General features: G+C 47.3%; 1 protein-coding gene across 6 annotated transcripts in view; it reads right to left on the bottom strand.

The window, feature by feature from the left end:
* Window positions 1-25,933, bottom strand: part of SPECC1 (sperm antigen with calponin homology and coiled-coil domains 1) — a 227,888-nt gene that overhangs the window by 30,176 nt on the left and 171,779 nt on the right. For all 6 annotated transcript variants that reach the window (XM_070395183.1, XM_070395187.1, XM_070395185.1 and 3 more), the window contains 4 exons: window positions 25,108-25,208; window positions 19,752-19,833; window positions 16,626-16,782; window positions 6,191-6,293 (listed from right to left, as the gene is read on the bottom strand). In XM_070395183.1, the coding sequence (XP_070251284.1) occupies window positions 6,191-6,293; window positions 16,626-16,782; window positions 19,752-19,833; window positions 25,108-25,208 (443 nt within the window). The remainder of the gene's footprint in view (window positions 1-6,190; window positions 6,294-16,625; window positions 16,783-19,751; window positions 19,834-25,107; window positions 25,209-25,933) is intronic.

Here is a 25,933-nt window from a genome sequence, read left to right as displayed (position 1 = left end):
AAGTTTCCTCAGAAAGATCTGGTTTAATTATCCTGTATTAGCGGGGGGGGGGTCCCCTAAGCCCAGCCTGTGCCCTCTCATAGTCCAGGAGCCCTCAGAGGATGTCCAACTGATGGCTTAGGCGGGCCTAAGATGGCAGTCAGACATCCTTAGTACTGCCTCGACCGAACTGCAGAACGACCGGTCACACTATGATGCACACTGACCACTAGGGGGCAGATGCTCAACGCAGGAGCTGCCCCCTGGTGGTCAGTGCGCTCCCACATGGGGAGCGCTGCTCAGCCAGAAGCTGGGCTCATGGCTGGCGAGCCCAGCGGCAGTTCTGGGAGCCTCTCCTGCCTCCACTGCAAGTGGGTGGTAAGGAGTGAGGGGTCCTGGCAGTTGGACATCCCTGAGGGGTCCTGGCTGAGGGGTGCAGGCCGGGCTGAGGGCCCCACCCCCGCCCCCCAGTGCACAAAATTTCATGCATCAGACTTCTAGTTGATTATAATACAATTTTATGGCCATTTCCTTCAGACTTTTGCCCCCAAATTATATGTCATTATATAACATTTGATACAAAGAATATATTTGGGCTCTGAATCATAACAATGAAGTGAATACCTATGGATCCCACCTACCAAATAAAAACCAACATATAATATCTGCATCTCTCTCATTTTGTTTTACTTCAATTCTTTTTTATTATACAAAGTAATACACAGGTATGTCTAAAGTTACAGTTTGATGAGATTTATAATTTAAACTAGAGGCCCGGTGCACAAAAATTTGTGCACTGGGGGGGGGGGGTCCCTCAGCCCATCCTGTGCCCTCTCGCAGTCTGGGACCCCTCAGGAGATAATGACCTGCTGGCTTAGGCCTGCTCCCAGGTGGCAGAGGGCAGGCCCAATCCCTAGGTGCAGCCCCTGGTCAGGCTCAGAGCAGGGCCGATTGGGGAGTTGGGGCGCTGCCCCCCTGTCATGCACAGAGCAGGGCGGATCGGGAGGTTGCGATGCCACCCCTAGTCACGCTCAGGGTAGGGTGGATTGGGGGGTTGGGGCACCGCCCCCTGTCACACTCAAGGCAGGGTGGATAGGGAAGTTGCAGCGCCACCCCGTCACGCACAGAGCAGGGCCAATCAGGGGGTTGGGGCGTTGCCCCCTGTCATGCACAGAGCAGGGCCCATCAGGGGGGTTGGGGCCCCGTACCCTGTCACACACAGAGCAGGGCTGATCAGGGGGTTGAGGAGCTCCCCCCTGTCACGCACAGAGCAGGGTGATCAGGGGGTTGAGGAGCTCCCTCTTGTCACTCACAGAGTAGGGCCAATAGGGGAGTTGGGGCACCACCCCCTGTCACACACAGAGCAGGGCGGATCAGGGGGTTGAGGAGCTCCCCCCTGTCACGCACAGAGTAGGGCCGATAGGGGAGTTGGGGCACTGCCCCCTATCACACACAGAGCAGGGCGGATCAGGGGGTTGGGGCACCGCCCTCTATCACCCACAGAGCAGGGCCGATCAGGGGGTTGGGGCGCCACCACTGTCACACTCAGGGCAGGGCCGATGGGAGGTTATGGCTCTACCCCGTCACACACAGAGCAGGGCCCGTGGGGGGAGGGGGGGATGGGGAGCCGCCCTCTATCACCCACAGAGCAGGGCCAATCAGGGGGTTGGGGCACTGCACCCTGTCACACACACAGCAGGGCCGATCAGGGGGTTAGGACACTGCACCCTGTCACACACAGAGCTGCAGGGCGATCAGAGGGCTGGGGAGCTCCCCCCTATCAGGCACAGAGCAGGGCTGATCAGGGGGTTGGGGAGGTCCCCCCTATCAGGCACAGAGCAGGGCTGATCAGGGGGTTGGGGCGCCTTCCCCTGTCATGAACAGAGCAGGGTGGATAGGGAGGTTGTGGCCCCGCCCCCTGTCACACACAGAGCCACAGGGCGATCAGGGGGTTTGGGCGCTGCCCCCCGTCACACTGATCCCGGTGCTGGGAGGCATATTACCCTTTTACTATATAGAATAGAGGCCTCGTGCACAGGTGGGGGCAGGCTGGTTTGCCCTGAAGGGTGTCCTGGATCAGGGTGGTGGTCCCCACTGGGGTACCTGGCCAGTCTGGGTGAGGGGCTGAGGGCCGTTTTCAGGCTGGCGGGTGACTAAAGCTCCCAACCGCTCCTTTTTTTCTTTTCTTTTTTTTTTTATTCTGGGCCAGCTTTAGCTCTGAGGCCTCAGCTGCTGAAAGCAGGTTTCTGGCCTTTGTTTACCTTCTGTATTTGATACAATGTTGCAGTCCGGCTGGCTGAAGCCGGGCTGACTAAAGCAGGTTTCTGGGGTTTTGTTTAGCTTCTATATTTGCAACATAGTTGCTTAGAGTTGCAGCTGAGAGGCAGGCAAGTCAGGCAGGGAACGTTGGAGTCCGCTGTCACTGGATCAAGCAAGCCTCCCTGTTCACTTCAGTGCATGGCTGCCGGCCGCCATCTTGGCTGGCAGTTAATTTGCATATCGCCCTGATTAGCCAATGGGAAGGGTAGCGGATGTACAGCTAATTACCATGTTTCTCTTTTATTAGATACTAGAAGCCCGGTGCACGAAATTCGTGCACGGGGGATGGGGTTCCCTCAGCCAAGCCTGCCCCTCGGTCTGGGAGCCCTCAGTGGATGTCCTACTGATGGCCACAGTCTGGCAGCAGAGGCTTGGTGCAGCCGTCCCCGTGTGTATGTGTGTGTGTCTGCTGGGGGCCTGCCCCCAGCCCCGCCACATAGGCTCCGAGCAGTTGCCGGGTGTGTGTGTCCACTGGTGGTCTGCTCCCAACCACATTGGAAGCTCAGAGTAGGCGCTGTGTGTCTGTGTGTGTGTGTGTGTGTGTATGTGTGTGTGTGTGCGTCTGCTGGAGGCCTACCACCAGCCACACCCTGAAGGCTTCAAGCAGGCGCCCCTCTCTGTTGATCACTCAGGCTCCTGGCCTCCACTGCATGTTGTACTCTCCCCTGAGCTGTGGCCAGGGTGGGGCGCCCTTCCCTACTGTGGGATCCCCAGGGCTACCTAGGGAAAGGCACACAGGGGGGCTGGCTGCAGACCGCCCTTTCCTGCTCCGTGATCGCTGCTGCATCCCACGGGCAGGCGCACACAGGGGCTGGCTGCAGGCTGCCCTTTCCTGCTCCGTGATTGCGGCTGCGATCCCACGGGCAGGCGCACACAGGGGCTGGCTGCAGGCCGCCCTTTCCTGCTTGTGATCGCGGCTGCGATCCCACGGGCAGGCGCACACAGGGGAATGCGGGTCCAGGGCAATCCGCCAGCCCCGGTCTGCCAGCGGGAGCGGTTTTGGGGTGATCGCCTGCACTCACGCCCCCAACCCGCTCTCATGGGTTGGGGGCATGACTGCGGGCAGACGCCGCAGCCACTCCGTCAGCCCGGGTCTGCCCGCGGGGGAATTCGGGTCCCGGGCAACTCGCCAGCCCCGGTCTGCCAGCGGGTTGGGGGTGTGAGTGAGGGCGATCGCCCCCTCCCCCCACCCTCTCCCCGCTCTCGTGGGTTGGGGGCGTGACTGCAGGCATGACTGCAGGCAGACGCCGCAGCCGCCCCGCCAGCCCGGGTCTGCCCGCGGGAATGCGGGTCCAGGGTTACCCGTCAGTCCTGGTCTGCCAGCGGGAGCAGGTCGGGGGTGATCAGGCGGGTTGGGGCGTGAGTGCGGGCGATTGCAGCAGCCGCCTCCCCAGCCCTAGTCTGCCGGGGGGAGCGGGTTGGGGGCCTCTGCCTCCCCAGCCTCGGTCTGCTGGCAGCAGCGGGTCTCGGGGGCATGACTGCGGGAGGAAGCCGAAGCCGCCAGGCCAGCCCCGGTCTGCTGGTGGGAGAGCCGGTTGGGGTCTTGGCCAGTAGGGGACAGCTGAGGTCACGCCCCGCCAGCCCTGGGTTGGGTCGCCCGCCATCCAGGTCACAGATAGCAGGCCTGGATGGCGGAGGGGCAGGCACGATGGCGCTGCCCCATCCTGCTGGCAATATGCAAATTAGCCGCCATCTTGGTTGGCGGTTAACCGCCATCTTTGCTGACAGCTAATTTGCATATTGCCCGTGATTAGCCAATGGGAAGGGTAGCGGTCATACGCCAATTACCATGTTTCTCTTTTATTAGTGTAGATAATTTAAATAGCAGTTTCCACCCCCTCTACCCTTATCCATCTCTCAGATCCCTCTACACAAGCTCTTTTAATTGCCCGATAAAAAAATTAATGACAGGTTTATTAAGATATTTCACATAGCATAAAGTTTACCCTATTATTTATATATTTTGAAACCATTTTTAAAAAATATATTTTTATTGGTTTCACAGAGGAAAGGAGAGGGAGAGAGATAGAAACAACAACGATGAGAGAGAATCATTGATTGGCTGACTCCTGCACGCCCCACACTGGGGATTGAGCCCACAACCCGGGCATGTGTCATGACCGGGAATCAAACCGTGACCTCCTGGTTCAAGCCATGCCAGCCAGGTGAGTTTACCCTTTTAAAATGTACAATTCAGTAGCATTTAGTACAGTCACAGGTCATACAACCAACATCACTAATTCCAGAACATTTATATCACCCCTAAAGAAACCCTGTGCCCAGTCACTTCCTGGCCTCCCTCCCTCAGCCTCTAATCTACTTTGCCCACACTGGACATTTCATATAAAGGAAACCATATAATATGTAGCCTTTTATATCTGGCTTCTTTCCTTTAAAAAGTTGCAAGTAAAATATTTCTTTCTGCCCTGACTGGTTTGGCTCAGTGGATAGAGCGTCAGCCTGCAGACCCAAGGGTCCCAGGTTCGATTCCGGTCAAGGGCATGTACCTTGGTTAAGGGCACATCCCCAGTAAGGAGTGTGCAGGAGGCAGCTGATCGATGTTTCTCTCTCATGGATGTTTCTAACTCTCTATCCCTCTCCCTTCTTCTCTGTAAAAAATCAATAAAATATATTAAAAAATATTTCTTTCTGTTAAAAACTTACATGTTCATTGCAGAAAATGAAAAATTCACAGGAAAGCATGAATAAAATTTAAGTACTCATCCAGTGATAATCGCTGTTGATGTTAATATAACATTTGGATAAATTATTTTTACTGAATTGGAAGCATACTATATTGCTTTAGAATCTAACTATTGACTTAATATAATGGGCACACTTTTTTCTAGTTCCTTTAAATGTATTTGCACAAAGAAAGATTTTTAAGCTTGATTCCCTTATTGTTTGAAATCTGTATTATTTCCAGTTCTTTAAAAATAACTTTAAATAAATAAAACTATAATCAACTTGTTCAAAATTCTATCTTCATAGGCATTCACAGTTACTTTCTTGAAACACAATTCCTGAGCTAAAGGGCATACTCATTTTTGAGATTCCTGACACATATTTCCCTCCCCAAAGGCGGCATTCATGCACACCCCCACCAATGGTGGAACAGAAATCTCATTTTGATCATCTGATCATTAAAATACAAAATCCTCCCAAAATGGCAGGTGCAATATTACAGTTTAAAATTTCACTTTATAAAGTTCAAATGCAGGCAAAACTAAATTAGCACATAGGGGTGTGCGCTTTTGTAGAAGCTCCAAGAGAGACAACCGGGGACAGCTATGGCCGGCGTCGGGAGGGGCTGGGGACGGGCGGTGCTGGATTTCTGCATGTGAGTGAGGCTGTTCATGAAACTGTGCTGATGCACTTTATCTTTGTGTATGACGGTTCCTGATGAAAAAGCTTACATTACATCGGATATTACTTCCTTCTCTAACTTTCACAGAAAACACTGTCTTGGTAAACTGAAATTCCTAAACTAAATGCAAACAACTCTTCAAGTAGCAGAGAAATGCTGAGGGCTCAGCTAGGTGGGACCTCGATGGGAATTAGGAAAAGGGTCCCTTTTGGGAAGATGATTCCGCGAAAGCTGTGCCTTAGGTGGAAGCGGCCTGCTGGGTGCTGCTGGGGAGGTTACCTCTCCTCTGAGCAAAGAGGAGGAGCCCTTCACAGGACGCGGCAAGGTGGCTGGAGTGCAGATTGGCTCCCAACCCACCGGCCTCCGTCTGGAAACCTCTGGGCCGCGCACAACAGCAACACTGGCAGCCCTGACGGATGGCACCACCACGCACACTGGCCTAGACAAGCACAGGAACACACAGAACACACACTGGCTTGGACGGCTAGTGCCAGGGCTGCTGGGAAGCAGGTGGGCACCCCTTACCGCGTAGCCTTCTGTCTTCTTCTGGCACCATTTCAGCAGAGCATTGCGCTTTGAGCCGCCGTACTCCCGGGCCAGCGCAGCCAGAGGGTCTCTTCTTTCCACACTGGTTAGAGAGAGGAGCGCACAGTAAAGAGAAGGTGCTGATTTTTAGAGCCCTCAACTATGTAAGAAATAAGTAATCATATTAGAAAGGCAGGAGTCTAGGTCATTCCAGTAAACTCCAAAGAAAAACAACCAAATCAGTGACATTAGCAATACATTTTTATGTCTCAGGGTATGAAAGAAAAATTAGATTGTCTTTCTTGACTATTAGAAGTCTATAAATAGGTTTTTAAACAAATTTTAAGTTCATCTGCTGCTCTAGCCATCCAGCCTTTTATTTGTTTACTTAAGTACAGTATCATTTTAATTACAGATACCTATAGAAAAACTCATGCGGTAGGGCCCCACTTACATCTGCATGTCATCTAAAAGGTAGGTTAGAAGGGCATTTAAAAACACTGGATTGACTGCTTGTGGGGGAGATGCTGGGAATGGAGATGAAAGGCAAAGTCTGTAACAATTACTCAAAAAGGGGCTTTCAAACTCCACAGGTGACACTCCTGCTCCTCCGTTCTTGGTGCAGTCACTCAACTCCGAGCCCCCATTTAGCCACAGGAAGTGATTTTCCAGGAGCAAGGGCTCAAGTGCCCATCCTCGATTTTTCTATAAACATCTACGGTAATTTTATGCTACCTAAAATTCCCAAATACTAAAAGGGACTTAAGGTCACACGGTTTCTTCCATGAGGAAACCAGGGAAGGGGGATTATATTCCCATCCCACTGGAACTGCCTGCGATTTCCCGGCACCGTGTGTAGGAGAGCAGGGATGAGGGCAGGGCATCTCTGAAGTGTCAACTGTAGCAGCGACAACGTGAGAGCAGCAGGATTTAGCCCTTGGCGTGTGCATCATCACGGCACAAGATGTTCACAGCAGTGTGGTGGGCAGTTAGAGAGGCACGAGGAGAGCAAGGATGATGGGCCAGATACAGAAGGTCTCCAGGGCAGAAAGGCCGCCGTGCCTAGCAAAGGCAAAACTGGAAAACAAGGACCTTGCCCCCAAGTGACTTTCCTCCCCAGCATATCCCTGGACATGCAGCTCGGACCCTCCCCTGACCGTTCCTCCCGTGGCATGTCACTAATCATTCCCCCTTGGAGGAGGAACAAGAGGCCAAAAAGTGGCTTCATGCAACTCCATGTGGGCCCTTGTATGACCAATCCCTAAGCGTTAACCTCTAGGGATAACATCAGTTGTGTTTCTGCTTCAGGCCCAGAAAAGCAGCAAAAACCAGACAAGCGACTGACCTTAGGACCAGTTACAATGACAAATGACCCCCTGCCCTGGTGCCAACCCATCAGTGGAGACCATGACCCTGAAAGGGCACACCTGGAAAAGTGACAAATATTTATTGAGATCCTCCCCTGGGACTTCCCCTGAAAGCCCTTAGGATGGAGGACCAGCAAGGCCCTCTCTAGGGAGCACACCCTGCCTTTCCCCACTGGTTTCCTTGCCTCTCTCCTCCGTGAGCTCCAAGGGCCCTTCGTTTGCCTCTGTAACTTGTTTCCTGCCCCTTCTACAGCTCACTTATTCTGCCTCTGTGATTGTCTAAATAAACCTCCTCTTACAGTTTGAGTCTTGGCTCTGAATTCTTTCTTAGCCAGAACTCAAGTACCGAGGTTCCTGAACTGAAGTCCAATCTCTGGTAACAACAGCAGCACTTCTTATAATAGCAAACACTGGAAAAAACCAATGTACATCATCAGGAAAATGGATAAACTTGGGATATTTACATAATAGAATACTATATAGCAATAAAAAAACCAATGAATTACAGATGTATGTAATAACTTGAATAAATAGCAGGAACATTTTGAATTAAGAAACTCCAACAATGTTTTTATATTTCCAAAGTTGCAAATATGCCCTGGCCATGTGGCTCAGTTGGTTGGAACATCATCCCAGACACCAAAAGGCTATGGGTTTGATTCCTGGTCAGGGTACATACCTAGATTTTGGATTTCATGCCCGCTTGGGGCTAGTATGGGAGGCAAAACTCTCTCACATTGGTTTCTCTCAACATTGGTCTCTCTTTCTCTCTCTTGTCCTCTTTTTCTAAAAATCAATAATATAAATATCCTCAGGTGAGGATTAAATAAATAAATTTTAAATATGCAATTTAATCGATATACTATTTGTATTGTCTGGGTGCACAAAATACATGGAGAAACTGTAAAGAAAAACACACAAAGTTCAGAATGGTGGTGACCTCGGAGGAGGGTGAGCAAGGGGCAGGAGGTGCTGCACATGGCAGGGCTGACGGGAAGTTCAAAAGTGTTCATTTCCTTTTCCTTAGCCTGGAAGGTGGTGTCCAGGTTGCACTCCATCGGGTTGATAGTCCTTATACCTTACACATATTTTATTATGCTGTACCCATCCAATATTTAATAAAGATATTTTAAATGATTTAAAAGGAGTAATGGGATGATTCTAGACTGTGACAATCTGCATCAAGGTAGGGAGGTTTTAAGGAAAACTTTATACTTGAATTTAAGTTTTCTTGTATAATGTGATGCCTGCCTTTCCTTCTATCTGACACATCTGTAAACTCAAACCCACAAGTTTCTGTTAACTATGAAGTTCTGGTGACGTTGCCTGAGTTTGCTGTGCCTGGCCTGGGCTTACTCCATTTCCTAGAGATGAATGTCTAGGTCTGACAAACGAGGGAAGACTGAAATGAGTATTTGGGAAAGAGTTTCTGTATAAATGGATGACTAAACATTTACCAAACAGTTTTCTTTTAAAAACAGAGCTACCTAGATAAGATTGCAAAAAAATTAATAATAGGATGAGAACTTCCAAGGTAATTTGTATCCTGCCATTGGTTTGTCTCAGTGACATGAATATAAAAATAAGTAACTAATTAATTTCACTAACTTAAGCTTTCACAATTAAGGGTATAGTAAAAATAGCATATTAATACACAAATAGCCTTTTTGTATGCAGTTCTAGCACAAAGAAAAGAGCAACTGGAAAAATAAAGTATAAAAAACCCATTTCAGAATAGCACTAATTTTGGTCCTTAAAACCTGTTTTGATTATTTCAATCTCTTGCACATAAACAAGACTGACATTTAATACCTGGAGCTTTAAATTAAACCTCTGATGATATGCCTTCATTTATTTGGGCCAAAATAATGACTACACCCAAAGATATGGCAAGAGCTGAACTTACTCAGACTTTCAAAAAATCCTTTTATAATATTAATAATGGTAGTTTTAATGTCTGTTAAAAAGCCATTACTCCTAAGATAGCCAATTCTGTAAACTCATCTACCTACCTATTCTTTTGTTTGTTTGATTTTTATAATTTTTTTTAATTATTGATTTCAGAGAGGAAGGGAGAGGGAGAGAGAAATAGAAACATCAATGATGAGAGAGAATAATTGATTGGCTGCCTCCTGCATGTCCCCTACTGGGGATCGAGCCTAAAACCTGGGCATGTGCCCTGACCAGGAATTGAATTGTGACCTCCTGGTTCATAGGTCGACTCTCAACCATTGATCCATACCAGCCGAGCTATCTACCTATTTTTAATATCTACCTATTTATTGAGTGAAATGCTATGGGTGTACCACAACACAGAAGTTGAGAATGACATAAAAATGTAACACAAAGAATTTAAGATCCACTAAATTACAGTCTTAACAAGGGCGAAGGCATGCTGCTATGCACAGTGAATTAAACACCCAAATAAGTGGGAGATGCCTCAGGCAAAGAAAAGGGGTGCTGATGCTGCCAGGTGGTTAGTGAAACCTCATGCACAGATTGCCCTGGAAGGAGAGGTGCTCAGGAGTTCAAGGCCACAAGGCAGATCCTGCGGCTGGAACCTTGGCGGCATCAGAAGTGCCTGCATCAAGCTGCAAAGGCAGAGGAAGAACAGGCTTTGCTGAGTGAGGGGCAGGGACATTCTGCACATGGGGGGAGGGGGGGCCTAGCTTGAGGAGAACCGGAGACGGGTGGAATGTGGACCCACACGGAGGTGTCTGACACGGCTGCACAGGAAGCACCCAGTGTTCCAGAGGCTGACTCCACGCGGAGAAGCAGGACATGACGGAGGGGAGGCGGTTGAAAGGGCTAGGGCTATGCCCTCCATCTTGCCTGTATCCTCCATGTTGGGGCCACGTGTGGCCTTCTTCCCGGAAGCCCAGGCCTCTGCTGGCCACGCCCGGGATTTTAAACTAACCAATGACAATCAAGGGAAGTGCGCGCCATAGATATGACCACATCCTGTGTAACAGGACCCGGCCTGCGCCTGGCCAATCGGCAGAGCACAGTCCTTTCTCCTCCCCTTACTCCGACCCCCCCCTATATAACCAGTCTCTGGGCGGGGTTGGCTCTCTCGGCCACTCGGTTTGCCGTGGTGTTGGTGGGTCTGGTGGATGGAGAGCTCAAGCTAGCTTGAAATACAGATTCTTATGCTTTTGCATCGGATTGGATGGCTCCCTGGTGTGGTTTCTTGGGAATCTTGAAATCTGGGCATAACATTTGGGGGCTCGCCCGGGGTTCCCAGGACCATGCAGGGATCCTCAATTCGTAGAATCTGCGTGGCCGCGGTAAGTGTCTGTATGTTATGTATTCTGTCCTGTATGAGCTCACTTCTGGAATCTTTGCCTGAGGGGTCTAGAGCGGACGCGCCCGTGAACGACCACAGGCGGGGGAGAGTTAGAAGACGTTCTGCTCCCCACGAGGAATGTGTATTCTCCTCAAGGATATGAGAGATGTGTATTCCTCTCGCGAATTCGGAGAGATGTGTATTCCTCTCATGAGAGATGTGTATTCCTCTCGCGGATTTGAGACGGTTTGGCGTAATGCCATCGTCTAGTTGCTTCCATAGAGTTGGAAGGCTGTTCTTTGGGGCCCTGTTTGTCTGTCTGTGTTTTTGTTTTCTGTGGACTTACTGGATGGATGTTGTGGGACGGACTCAGACTGGTCCTTCGGGTATTGTGATTGATCAGTTCAAGAAGATTGCGGGAGGCTTTAGAGCTCCCTCAGAAATTGGAAAGTTGTTAGGAATTGAATGGATTGTTTAAACTCTGAATGAATGTCTGGTGAAAGTATGTGAATGTAAAGGCAGGGGAGGGGTCCCCGCCTGCCTGAGCGCATCCCAGGCAGGGAAGGTGAGCGGGGGATCACTGTGCCTCGGGCTGCAGGAGAGGAAAGATGCGCCTGGATGCGGAGGCTGAAGCCAGCGCGCGGAGGCTGAGGCTGGCGCACCAAGGCAGCTTGCTGCACAGTCGGGGCACCCGGGGGCAGGTGTGCAGGAGCGCGGCGTGTGGCTGCCCCGGAGCCCAGCCGCGCCACAGGCCCGGGCGGCTCGGCTGCGGCCGCGGCCCTGAGGGCTCGGCCTCCGGCCCGGTCGGCAGCGGGCGCTGGGCCGGAGCCGGAGCCCAAGCGGCTCGGCCTGGAAGAGGCCGGAGGCCGGGAGAGGCGGTGGCAGCCCAGGCAGCCCGAGCCCCGCAGCTTGGGCCTGCGCTCGGCGCCATGAGCGGCGGCGCACCTTCGGGGGGCGGCCCTGGAGGCTCGGGCCAGGGGTGGACAAGCTCGTTCGCGGAGCCTGGCGGTGGCGGCGGCCTGCGTTGGCCGGCATTGGCCCCGGGCTTGTGGCGAGTGAGTGGAGCCGGTGGAGCGCGGGGGGCGGGGCCGGCGCATCGCTCACGGGAGGCGGGAGCGGCGAGGCCCCTGGCGGCGTCGGGTCCAGGGGGAGGTGGCCACAGCTAGATCATAGAAGCTAAATGTTAAAGTTTTAAAATGCATCCGGGATTTCTGTGCATGTGTAAAAGAAAAAGGCCAGTTTAAAAACGAGTGCGCATAGTTTTGAGCTGAACCTGACCTTTTGCTGTATACAGAATAAAAACCCGAGACTGTTTTGGCCTTAAAAAGTGGCGGAGAAGAACTTGACAAAGAAATACAGGCTGGTTTCCCAAGGCGATTTAAAATGGCTCTTTTAAAGTTTCCCGCCCTAAGGCAAGTACCACCAGGAAGTTGATAGTCAAATTTACATGTGAATAGCTATGGGGTTTGCCCCAGCAGAAAAATTGTAACCATTTTGAAATTCAGTGGCTATGCCAGGCTTATTGGCTGGAGACTTAAAACTTTTAAGTTCAAATCATCTATAAAGCAGGAATTATACTTGCCTCTTGGGTTTATTTTTAAGCTAATCTCTTTAAAAGGGACTGGTACAATTATTTCAGGTAGAAACTAATTTCATCTGATCTTAAAGAGAGTCTTTTGTTTGTTTGTAATAAATACCGTTTCTATCTGAATGAAACATAGGTCAAGAATCCTGTCCTGGGATGTGGGAAAGGGAAGACCCCCACATCTGTTCCTGTCAGGCCCCCATCAGGGGACTTGGGCGGTGTCCCTGTTATCTGCTCAAGATCCCAAAACTGTAAAAATACTTGTTCACTGAAACGGTGTAAGTGTAAATGTTTATTTGATGTTATTTGCTATGTGATATTCTATGCTGGGTTGGGATTTTGGAATTCTGGGGTAATTTAACAGGTATTTTGTGGCTTTTCTAGTAACATTTAAGGATGGGGCTCACAGTTCCTCAAGGCAAAGACTTAATGGGCCCTTCCCCCTGCCTGTGCTGAATTAGATAAAACAGACCAGTACTAATTAAGAAAGACAATGGGCCTTGGAATCTGTAAAGATAGGCGGGAATGAAGCTGGTCTAATGTACTGAAAGGGTTTGGTCATGGAAACTGGCGGGCAATGGGTGGCTCTCCTATCATGTTTGGCAGGCCCCACCCCCTATCATTCCTGACTTTCTTGCTGCAAGAATTGTCTCTTTTCTTGAGAGGGCTCCAGAGGGCGCACGAGGACATTTGGCTGCGCCTCGGCGCCACCCAGAAGACTGGCCCAACCCCAACTCCTCATCAGCACAGACCAGGAGATTGGGTCTACATCAAAAGGCATCACCTGGAGCCTCGATGGAAAGGTCCCTACACCCTACTCCTTGGTGCTGACGACCCCCACCGCTCTCAAAATAGATAGACAGCATCGCGACCTGGGTCCATCACACCCACGTCTGGTCAGCAGACCCATCCGAGATCCGGAAAAACTTCGTCATCAATCGAGAACAACGCAACCTGCTCAAGCTCAAGCTACAGTGTGCTCGACCTGCCTGATGCTGGTAACATTGAATAGACTTAGATAATGCCTGCGTCTTCATGGACATGGCTCCAAAAAGACAAGGACAATTCATAGGAAGGTCAAGAATAGACTTTAATATCACATGTTTAGTAGCAGAAGATGTGGCTGCCTAAAGCGGCCATGATGCCTATAGTATGTTTCATTGTATTGATATGTCACATTAACCTCTGATTCTTTTGCAGATTTGAATGTATGTTGGCTGTCCTGGAAGGGTACTATGTAGGGTGAACCCCAAAAAGTAAAGGGTGCCTAGCTGCCAAGAGGGCAGGTGCCCACCTGGGCAGGGAACAGTGCCCATCAGGTTTTGGTCTCTGTTGAGAGACAGCTAACAGTTGGCAGCCTGTGTACTGCTTGCAGGCCTTTGTGACCATGCCCATGTCAGGGGTAGTCTGAAAAAAGCCTGTTTAGAATAGAAGATCTGAGGCATGGTTATACATAGAAAGAAAGTTTAATGCCAACAATTAAAAGGAATTGGCAAGGAAAATCAGAAAATCTTAGAGTAGATCAGTATGTCTTTCTTATGTAATTCCTCCGAAATTTGGCAATGCTAACATGGCAATACATTTCTTTGCATGGATTCAATAAGACCGGTTCCTAATAGTGGTTCTATTAATGGAAAACTTTGACTGGAGTATCATGTTTTAAAGAGCCCTGTCTGAGCTCTAAAGACTTGAAGCCAGTAAGAATGCCACGAAGAAAGCTTGGTATCCTGCTTGGAAGCCCTGAAGATGGCTGGCGCTGGAATGTCAGGCCGATGCCCTACCATCACTGGCGGTTGGTAAAAGTAGAAGGGAAGCAGTAAGGATGCCTCTGCGTCCCTGCGGAACCCCCACACACTCTGGGCCGCAACAAGTAGGAGGGCTACTGAGATGGGCCTTAAAGCCTGGAGCGTGGGCTCAGGTGGAGTTGCTACAGGTGAGGGATTCACCTAACTCAGCAGATACTGCAGGCGGGCCTGATGGCAGCTGGGTGGCGTGGCTTCCTGGCCCTACGGGGCACATTAAAATTCAACCATGAGATTCCAGCAACGGTAGTCAGTTACCATTCTTGTTGTGTTTATGCAAACATCAAAACAGTAGATAAATTAATCTTGATTTGGCTTTTTGATAGCCATGGAGGAATTTTAAGAAGAAAAATCCTATTTCAATAGAAGTTGTTAAAGCTAAAATGGTTTCTTTCCCTTCCACCAGACCATTTGTTAAAATATGCCCAGTTCGGGCCTCTAGCAATGGTGAAATAGAAATGCAGTCCGTCTCATGATTGAGCCGGAAGTTCCAAGACAAAGGGGGGAATGAAAGGGCGAGGGCTATGCCCTCCATCTTGCCTGTATCCTCCATGTTGGGGCCACGTGCGGCCTTCTTCCCGGAAGCCCAGGCCTCTGCTGGCCATGCCCGGGATTTTAAACTAACCAATGACAATCAAGGGAAGTGCGCGCCATAGATATGACCACATCCTGTGTAACAGGACCCGGCTTGCGCCTGGCCAATCGGCAGAGCACAGTCCTTTCTCCTCCCCTTACTCCGACCCCCCCCCTATATAACCGGTCTCTGGGCGGGGTTGGCTCTCTCGGCCACTCGGTTTGCCTTGGTGTCGGTGGGTCTGGTGGATGGAGAGCTCAAGCTAGCTTGAAATACAGATTCTTATGCTTTTGCATCGGATTGGATGGCTCCCTGATGTGGTTTCTTGGGAATCTTGAAATCTGGGCATAACAGCGGTGGCAGATTTGTGAAAGCAAAGACAGCCTTTTGTGCCCACCCGGCGGTCTTTGCCCACTCCATCGCCCACTCCAGCCCTCACCTCCCGCTGAAGCACCCTCTAAACAGCCTTAGCAATACCCCTCCCATTTCTTGCAGCCACTGTTTACTGTCCTACTACCACTACACACATCAAAACCAGACCTCCACACACTTGGTGGCTCCCACTGCTTTACCAAAATGAGTGCCAGCATCTGACATTGGCATTTGCACTGTGGCTCCCACCAGCCTTTCCTTGTGTGACGTCCTAAGGACCCACCTCCCAGCCCATACTGGCGGAAAGCCTACCGCACACGCACCAGACTCCCCAACCACTGCAGCCCGAGGTCCAGTCTCACTGACTAACACCACATCCTGCTTGTGCCAGAGCGCGGACCCCTGCAGGCGCCGGCAGAACTACTGCTTCCTCTCCCCGACTTCCGGGTCCAACAGCAGCACCAAGCACCAGCTAGCTCCTTGCCCCACAGCCCTCGCGTCACTCTGCATCTACCGTGCAGAGCCTCTCCCTTGCTGAAGGCAGGCACTGGGTCTTAACTGTTTTCATCCAGGAAATATGTGTAGAAATACAGTGACCATAAGTGATGAGGAATGACGTGCTTCTCACCACTCCAACTGCTCTGAAGCCGAAAATGAAACCTGTATAGACTCCCTCTCCCTTCCTCTAAGAAAGCCAACAGGTTTTAGAACAGCTAATAGAGAGAATCAATAAGCCCTGAAGCCTCGGATGTTACTCCAGACCAGATCTCTGGACTGCCATCACAATCTCTTGGGCAATAAAAATGAAAAAAACTCAAGTTGCTGAACACCCTACTCCCTAGCTCTGAGTCTTCTATTGACTCCCCAAGGCTGAAAATCTGCTTGAGGATCAAGGGGGGCGGGGAATAATGAGGAAAACAAGACATTTTTTGGGGGGAAGGGAGCTAGCAGCCTGACTCTGTACCTAGTTAATCAATATCCTTAATGCACATTCCTGTTAGCCTATAATCTAGTCCCTGCCCCTTCCCTAATTATCTGGTCTTGCAAGACCTATTTACCTAAATACTTAGATTTTACAGAGGCCATAAACCATGAACCATACACAACCCCCAGAGGGGGTTATCAGTGCTGGCGCCATCCCAACACCCGGGGCTTTTTGCAAAGCCCGCAAAAGGTCCGGAAGTCTGATCCTTATTTGGAGGACAAAGAAGCCAAAGGGTATAAAAAGAAAACTTCCTCCATATTGGTTTGCTCAAAATTTGGAAACAGGCTCCCCTGAGTCACGGTACTAGTACATCTGGATATAAATGGGGTTTTCCTGTATCTCCGGGTACTCCTGTGTATTTTTTGGTTGCCTGGTAAATTCTGTAACAAAAGGCATAAACGAAGGAAGACCCAAGGGCATCGGCCCACTGTCTGTCTGATTTCTCACTGTTTATAACGCGGTACCTGAGTTTGCTGTGTGGCCTCAAGCCCCCGGTGGACGTGCTCAGCAGCCTCGTGCTTCCGAAGCCCAGGGCCGGGGGTCTGCTCAGCGACTCCAGGGAGGGGCTCTTGCGGAGGTAAGGGTCTGGCTTCAGGTCGTCAGCTCTTCCCTTTAGAAGACCTGTGTGCACAACAACACGATCACTACTCCGGAAGGACAGGGTCTGACTGGTCATCGCACTTTTTAAAACGTGGTGCCTGAGTTTGTACAGTACAATTCTCATTTTATTTCCAATATGAATAGATGACAGATATAGTTTCTGGATAAGCAATAAAAATGCAAATAGGGAAGTGATATTTTTTGGAAAGGACTGCTCAGGCAGGGATGACTATATAATTCAAAGGGACTAATGCCAAATTATCCCCATTTTAGAAATCATTCAGAATTTCAAGACGCACCAGAGCGCTGGACCTGCGCCCTTATTAAGAGCCTGTCCCTTAGGAAGGTGCCTAAGGGACCATCAGGACCATCAGGTCACAGGTGGCAGCAGACAGAGCTGGGAACCAAGAACGACAATTATTTTACAGGAGAAAAAGCCTGACTTTCTAAAAAGAAGCAAAAGGAAGTCTTTTCAGGCTCCTCTCTGCTGTCACATTTGTCTGAGTCAAAACAGATAACAAAGCAGGCTGATTCCAGCTGACATTTCTTAATGGGCCCCAAGGCATCCGGCGGCGGGAGAACATTCTGGGCAGTCTAGTTTGTATTTACAAAAGAAAGGAGAGCTCAGAGAATGAAGCTACCTGCTCAGTGCCACAGGCGAGCCCTCAGTCACCTCCTCGGGCACCTTAAATAGTCGTGGAAGAAAATACTATTCGTACACCTAACAGCCACCAATTATGGGGAGCTGGAAGAGCAGGGAAAACAGTGTTTACACCACTAAAGAAAACAACAAAAACACACATTAATCCCATTTCTACAGTTTCTGATGACTCAGTGTTGTCCAGCCTGAAAGCAAGCAATTTTCACATGTAATCCTTCTCGGATAGTAAACAGAAGCACCCGGCAGACAGTGCCAGGTGGGGCAGACAGTGCCAGGTGGGGAGCGGGGCGTTGCCAACGAACTAGTCACTCGGAGGCAATGGCTGCTGTGGTCTCAGCGTCAGCATTTACCTGGTCAATTAGAAGGCTTTCTCTACACAAATGGGAATTTTAAAGCTGAAAGAACGGAAAAGACACAAATATTGTGACCAAAAGCTCACCTACTACAGTTGAAATGGTTAAGATAATAAATACTATGTCATAGGTATTTACCACAATCAAAGCCACACGAGCCTGAGCGCCCAGCACTGTGCCTGCAGGCAGGCTGCTCTCGTCACACCGCTCAGCCCGCAGAAGGCAGGCCGGCAGGCGCCCAGTGCTCTGCCTGACCTCCCTCCATTCCTCGGAGGGTCACTCGGTTGGCACAGGAATAGCAACCTGCTCTGGGCCTCACTCACCCCTTCTCTGTTTTCCTCACTCTGCCAACCTTGGACTACCCACTGGTCCTTGGTCGCCATTTCCTTCTTCCTGGCATCATTACTATGAAGCGAAATCCTTTGTAAGCCTTTATCATTCCTTTATGAAGCTGTGAATCAGAGCAATCACCAGCTTCATGACCGAAAGGCCACAGTGGGGGAGAAGATGAGGAAAACTCGCATCCTGGTCCTGCAGCCGTGTAAAATCAGTGTGGCCCTATCTCCGCAGGGCTGGGTCTCTCACATGTCAGCTGCAGCCCACAGGCCCAGGTAACCTGAAATTCTCGATGTCAGTATTTATCTCAGTCTAAAATCCTTAATTCCGTGAACAAGAAAACAGAACTCAGAAGGGAAAAAATAAGGTAGCAAGGTAAAAGAACTTACAAAGAGTAAAACTTATCTCATAGAAACAACTATTTTCAGAATTAAATCTGTCCAGGTGTGACCATGAACCAAAAGAAGTGCAGTAGGAATGTACTTTTATTCACACCATGTTACAGAAGTTCTATCTTAACTTAAGAGCAAAGGACTTCTACCTATGCGATCCGATATTTGGCTTTCTCTCCTTCCGACAGGCTTTAGTAAATAGCCAGTTAGTGTTCTTGTCATTTTTGCTTCCTCATAACAGTGACCACGCAGACACAGAGATAAATGGCTCAGGTGTGTAGTCTGGACAACCTTCACATGCTGCTACGGTCTCTGTCCTGCAGGTGAGCCAATGTGCAGAGACAGTGGGCCCGGTGACAAGAGCGACCGAGCTGCAGCACTAGGCCCCGGGGCCAAGTCCACTCAACCCCTGCAACCGTCTACTGGGCAGACAGCATTCTCTGCACTTTGGAGAGGAGGGATCACCGCACAGAGGTGGCACAACATGGCCACAGCCAGGCTGCAGGTGCCAGTGCCAGGCTCAAACCCAGCAGTCCCACTCCTGGGTCCCCTGTAACCGAGTGCCTCATAAGCGTGTGCCCCGTAACTGAGTGCCCTGTAACTGAATGCCCCGTAAGCGTGTTCCCCATAACCGTGTTTCCCGTAACCGAGTGCCCCGTAAGCGTGTGCCCCGTAACCGAGTGCCCTGTACGCGTGTGCCCCATAACCGAGTGCCCCGTAACCGAGTGCCCCGTAACTCTGCGTGGCTTTCAGCGGGGGAGGCATAGCAGGAGTGAACATGTGACACTGAGGACTACAGCCACAATCAGCACTTCCTTGTCAAGATGTGACTTTCAACAATACGTGGTTGAGGATTATTCTCTAAGACAAAAATATCTCAAAAGTCATATTTTAGAAATTATGGAAGCAATAGACTGTCAGAATCAGATCTAAGTTTTTTCTTAAAATACTTTATTTTCCTGAGATTCAGTATAAAACAAACACACACACACACACACACACACTCACACACACACACACACACACACACACACACTCTCACACACAGCTCCCACAGCCGGACGCTGCTCCGGAGCCCTGACAGGGAGAAGGGTACCGCGCAGGAAGCAGGCTCTCACCCCTCATCACACACCCTGAGAGCTTGAAATCGTCTGGAATAAACGCCACGGACTATTTTTCTAAGCTTGGTTCATGCTAAGAAAAGGGAACCCCACAAAAAAGTAAGTGATCACGTTGAAGACGATTTACCTGAGAGGGGAAGGTCGGGAAGGTCCAAGCGCTGGGCCACTCCTTTGCTGGCTGGGCGAACGCCGCTGTAGGTTGAGTGCCTCTACAAAACCAAAGGGCACAGCAGCACAGGTGAACTTGTGACATCAGGACCAGCTCAGGCCAGGTGTGTGCACATGTATGTACACGGTTCTCAAGCTCATCAGAGTCACCAGAGGAGCTTTTACAACAACGTATTAGTGTGAAAAGACAATAAATGCACTTGGCATGATCCTCAAAAGGTCCAGAGAAGACACGTAGCTAAAGGGAAGTCTGCCTTTCCTGTTCCTCTCCCTGGGGGTAATCATTATTTTATTTAATTTTTTAAAAAGTTTTTTATTGATTTTAGAGAGAGGAAAGAAGATGGAGTGAGGGAAATATCAATGATGAGAATCACTGATTGGCTGACTCCTGCACACCCCACACTAGGGATGGAGCCCGCAACCCGGGCATGTGCCCTGACCGGGAATCCAACCATGACTTCTTGATTCATGGGTCGATGCTCAAACACTGAGCCACACTGACTGGGCAGGTGTAAATATTATTAATCAGCTTTGTGAATATCTTCCTGGAATATTCTATGCATATTCAAGGATATGTGTAAAAACACTGCTTCTTAATGGCTAACAGATATATGAAAAGATTAGTAGCCCAGGGCACAAAATTCGTGCACATTAAAAGGGAATTAATTGCCCTAACTGGTTTGGCTCAGTGGATAGAGCATCGGCCTGCAGCCTCAAGGGTCCCAGGTTCGATTCTGGTCAAGGGCATGTACCTTGGTTTCGGGCACATCTCCAGTGGGGAGTGTGCAGGAGGCAGCTGATCGATGTTTCTCTCTCATCGATGTTTCTAACTCTCTATCCCTCTCCCTTCCTCTCTGTAAAAAAATCAATAAAATATTTTTTTTTAAAAAGGGAATTAATTAGCGGAGATATTTTAATATTGCTATTTGCCCTTTCTCTATAATAGAAGTGTGAGAGATGAAAGGAAATTAATAAAGGAAATTAGTAAAATGTATATGAAAATAATATATAGATTTATTAATAAATAAACAGTAACAAAAGGATATAATAATAACAGAGGCATGATATAAAAATGACAAAAACATGATATGAGAACAACAAAAATATGATATAAAAACAACAGTGATGCAAACAATGACTGATAAAGTGATTCAACTTATTCTAATATCTCCCTGTACACCACATTAAGAGTGAAAACACTTTCAGAGTGCTTGACTAATTTCCCTTGTGATGAAGTCTTTAGAACTTTAACTGTAACATCACATGCTCTTCAAACTTGAGAGAAAGCAACATGTAACTGACCATGTGCAAAAACGGTTCAGGTAGGAATATGCCTACTCTGTCTAGAGTTTGTCCTTGTGATTTATTAATAGTCATCACAAATGCTGGCATCACAGGAAACCGTCGTCGAATCAATTTAAATGGGAGGCCAGTGTCAGATGGGAGAAATTAATTCTTGGAATCAGAACAACCTCTCCCTCTGCAGATCCTGTTAATACTTCAGCTTTGATAATGTTAGGTCATAATCTTTTGATAATAAATCTGGTACCATTACAAAGACCCCATTTACTATTGAGATTTCTCAATAGCATGATGATTGCACCCACTTTCAATTTTAATTTATGACACAGCATTCCCAAAGGAGGAATACTATTAAGAAATTCGATGGAAAAATTTTCCTTTTCAGCATCATCTGTTGAATCAATGGAATCATCACTCAAATATGTGTGAAAATCTCCATCGAGTATATCCAAATTTTCTTCATTTAATTTTTGAACATGCTCATTTTTTGGACAAAGAATTGCACATTTAGATATATTTTTAATATTATCTATAGCAGTGGTTCTCGACCTCGGCTGCACATTAGAATCACCTGGGAATCTTTTTAAAATTCTGACACCAGGAAAGGGTACCTGTTAATGACAGCATCGATCTTAGTGTAGGAGAAGCAGAGTGCTGCATGTTATTTATCACATCAAAAGCCCTGGTCTTAAAAAGGAAGGAACACTTCCAAGCTTCTTTAATGAGGCCAGCATTATCCTCATTCCAAAACCAGATAAAGACACTACAAAGAAAGAATTACAGGCCAATATCCCTGATGAACACAGATGCTAAAATCCTCAACAAAATATTAGCAAATCAGATCCAGCAATATATTGAAAAGATCATACACCATGACCAACTGGGATTTATTCCAGGGATACGAGGCTGGTACAATATTCAATAAACAATGCAAATCAACAAATGCGATGTATCACATAAACAAATTGAAAGTCAAAAATCACATGATCATAACAAGTAGATGCAGATAAAGCATTCGACAAATTCTAACATCCATTTTTGATAAAAACTCTCAGCAAAATGGGAAAAGAGGGAGCATATCTTAACATGATAAAGGCCTATATGACAAACCTACAGCCAACATCAAACTCAGTGGGCAAAAACTAAAACTATTTCCCCTAAGAACAGGAACAAGACAGGGATGTCTGCTTCCACAACTTTTATTCAACATAGTACTGGAAGTCCCAGCCACAGCAATCAGACAAAAAGAAGAAGAAATAAAAGGCATCCAAATTGGAAAGGAGGAAGTAAAACTCTCATTATTCCCAGATGACATGATATTTATATAAAAAATCCTAAAGATTCTACCAAAAACTACTAGAGTTAATAAAGGAATTTAGCAATGAAGCAGAATATAAAATCAACATCCACAAATAGGTATCTTTTTTTATATACCGATAATGAATTCTCAGAAAGAGAAACAAACAAACAAAAAAATCCCATTTACCATGCCACAAAAAAAGTAAGATACTTAGAAATAAACTTAACCAAGGAGGTAAAAGACTTGTAGTTGGAAAACTACAGGACTTTGAAAATAGAGATAGAAGAAGATGTAAACAAGTGGAAGAGTATTCCATGTTCATGGACTGGTATAATTAACATCATTAAAATGTCCATACTACCCAAGACAATCTACAGATTCAATGCAATCCCTATTAAAATACCAACAGCATATTTCACAGTGCTAGAACAAATACTCCAGGAACTTATATGGAATCAAAAAAAGACCCCAAATAGCTGCAGCAATTTTGAAGAAGAAGAAAAACAAAGATGGAGGAATCACAATACCAGATTTCAAATTATACTACAAAGCCACTGTACTCAAAACAGGCTGGTACTGGCACAAGAACAGGCATATAGATGAATGGAACAGAACAGAGACCCCAGTTAATATTTGACAAAGGAGGCAAGAGCATACAGTGGAGTCAATACAGTCTGTTCAATAAATGGTGTTGAGAAAATTGGACAGATACAAGGCAAAAAATAAATGTAACTAGACCAGCAACACACACAAGAATAAACTCAAAATGGATAAAAGACTTGAATGTAAGTCAGGGACCATAAAAATCCCAGAAGAAACCATAGGCAGCCAAAATCTCAGACACCTCTCATAGCAATATGTTTACAGATTCATCTCCTAGGGCAAAGGAAACTAGGGATAAAACAAACAAATGGGACTACATCAAAATAAGAAGCTTCTGCACAGCAAAAGAAACCATAAAAATGAAAAGGGAGCCCACTGTATGGGAGGAAATATTTGGCAATGATACATCTGATAAAGGGTTAATATCCAAAATATATAAGGAACTCATACAACTTAACAAAAGGAATAACAAACAATCCAATTAAAAAATGGGCAAAGGTCCTAAATAGACACTTCTCCAAAGAGGACATACAGATGGCCAAGAGACATATGGAAAAATGCTCCAAGTCACTGATCATCAGCAAGATGCAAATTAAAATAATGAGGTATCACCTCATGCCTGTCAGAATGGCTACCATCAACAAATCAAATGACAAGTGCTGGTGAGGATATGGAGAAAAGGGAACCCTAGTGCACTGCTGGTGGGAATGCAGACTGGTGCAGCCACTGTGGAAACAGTATGGAGTTTCCTCAAAAAATTAAATATGGAACTGACATTTGACCCAGTGATCCCACTTCTGTGAATATATCCTAAGAAACCAAAACACAATCAGAAAGAATGTATGCACCCTTATGTTCATAGCAGTGCAATTTACAATAGCTAAGTATGGAAACAGCCCAAGTGCCCATCAGCAGATGAGTGGATAAAAAGGCTGTGGTACATTTACACCATGGGATACTATGCAGCAGTAAAAAAGAAGGATCTCTTACCCTTTGAGACAGCATGGAGGGACCTGGAGAGTATCATGCTAAGTGAAATAAGCCAGTCAGAGAAAGACAAGTATCACATGATCTCACTCATGTGGAATCTAAGTAACAAAATAAACTAATGAACGGAGTGGATCCGGAGACATGGAAGCATGGAACAGAGTGCAGAATCTCGGAGGGAAGGCGGGGGGAGGTGAGTGGTGGGAGGTAACCAACTAAAGACCTTGTATGCACATATGCATGGCCCATGGACACAGACAATAGGGTGCTGAAGGCCTGGGGCAGGGAGTGGGGTGGGCCGGAGGGGGGCAGGGGTCAATGGGGGGAAATGGGAGACATATGTAATACTTTCAACAATAATTATTTTTTAAAAAGTGTTTTTTAAAAATAAATAAATAAACAAACAAACAAACATATATAAAAGAAAAACCCTGGTCTTAGAAAATGCCAAGAAGCTTTGGTCTGAATCCATCAGAAAACAGCATAGATGGCAGGTTGCATCTAGTGAGCTCCTAAGAATTTATAAATTGTAAACATTCCCTCTGAGGGCATTTTAGAAAAAACAATTCTTTGAGAAAAACATCTAGTTCAATGTTCATTTCTAGTAAAAATTACAATCTTCATTTAATTGAAAACTTCAAGTGTCATCTTACGGGATAAAAGAAGTTACCAAAATTGTATGAAGTTTATAGTGTCTCTCTTGGACCTTTATTAGGCATTAAAAGTGTAAATTTTAATTAAAATTAAACTAGTATTGCCCGGCTGGCATAGCTCAGTGGTTGAGCATCGACCTATGAACCAGAAGATCATGGTTCGATTCTGGGTTGGGCACATGCCTAGGTTGTGGGCTTGATCCCCAGTGTGGGCGTGCAGGAGGCAGCCGACAAATGATTCTCTCTCATCATTGATGTTTCTATCTCTCCCTCTTCCTTCCTCTTTGAAATCCAAAAAAATATATTTAAAAAAGAAAGTTAAACTATTACTACTTTAGGTTTATTAAAAATGTTTAACCTGCCTCAAAAAATAAACCAATTGGTTTTTACTCCCTTTTGTTGCTCATGTGGAAGACACAGTTATCACACGCTGACACAGACCACCACCCACCCGCAATCCTCTTCTATACCTGCATTGGAGAAACAGCGGCTGCCGGGGCCGTCCTCACTGGTATTCCGCTCAAGGGGCTTCTCGGGGGCTTATGGACAGAAACATTCTGTCCAGCTCCACCTGCAAGAGATGGAAATGTTTATATGTTGGTGAGTTCAAAATCAAAAATAATAGTTCCTGATTTGTTACTTTTTTGGCGATTAAAAATGTATGCCATGCTGTTTATAAAGTATTATGTCTACTCTTTTCTCCTTTTCCCCTGTGGATGAGTGTTGAATTGGACAGTGAGAGGGGAGCAATGAACAAAGTAGTGTTGCTCTTAGACACAGCACACATGAGGACCCAATACAATAAGGAACAGGAAAATTCTTGCATAAACCTTTAATTCATTTCCCATCTTCATAGACTGAATGTAGTCACTGGGATTTCCTATCTTTCAACATCTGTAGTCTAATCTTAATCTAACTTAGCTGCAAACTATTTTAACGGAAATAACTAAGAACATCCTAAGATCAGCTATTACTCCAGTCTCCCAATACCATACGCATATTTCTTGAGTGAAGAAATACATTGTTATTTTTATATTTATGTGTATAGAGAGTATAGATATACATTTTTTCTTATATGTGGGTAACAGTGGAGAAAGGTGACATTTCCAGAAAGAGGTGGGCTGTACAAAATCAGGAATGACAGATCCCATGGGGGTCCCACGTAAGACAAGACCAGGTGCAGAAAAGTCCAACTGCATGTTGCAGGATGAGGAGGGCCAGGGCACCAACCAGCGCGCCGACCCCCAGGAGGCAAGGCCTCACTTCCTAGGAGGTGAAGGCTCTGGCTGACCGCAG

The sequence above is a fragment of the Myotis yumanensis genome, unplaced genomic scaffold (assembly GCF_028538775.1).
Source record: "Myotis yumanensis isolate MYYU_CA2020_CCGP unplaced genomic scaffold, mMyoYum1.0.hap1 SCAF_16, whole genome shotgun sequence".
Taxonomy (NCBI): domain Eukaryota; kingdom Metazoa; phylum Chordata; class Mammalia; order Chiroptera; family Vespertilionidae; genus Myotis; species Myotis yumanensis.
This window is presented reverse-complemented; position numbering and strand designations above follow the sequence as displayed.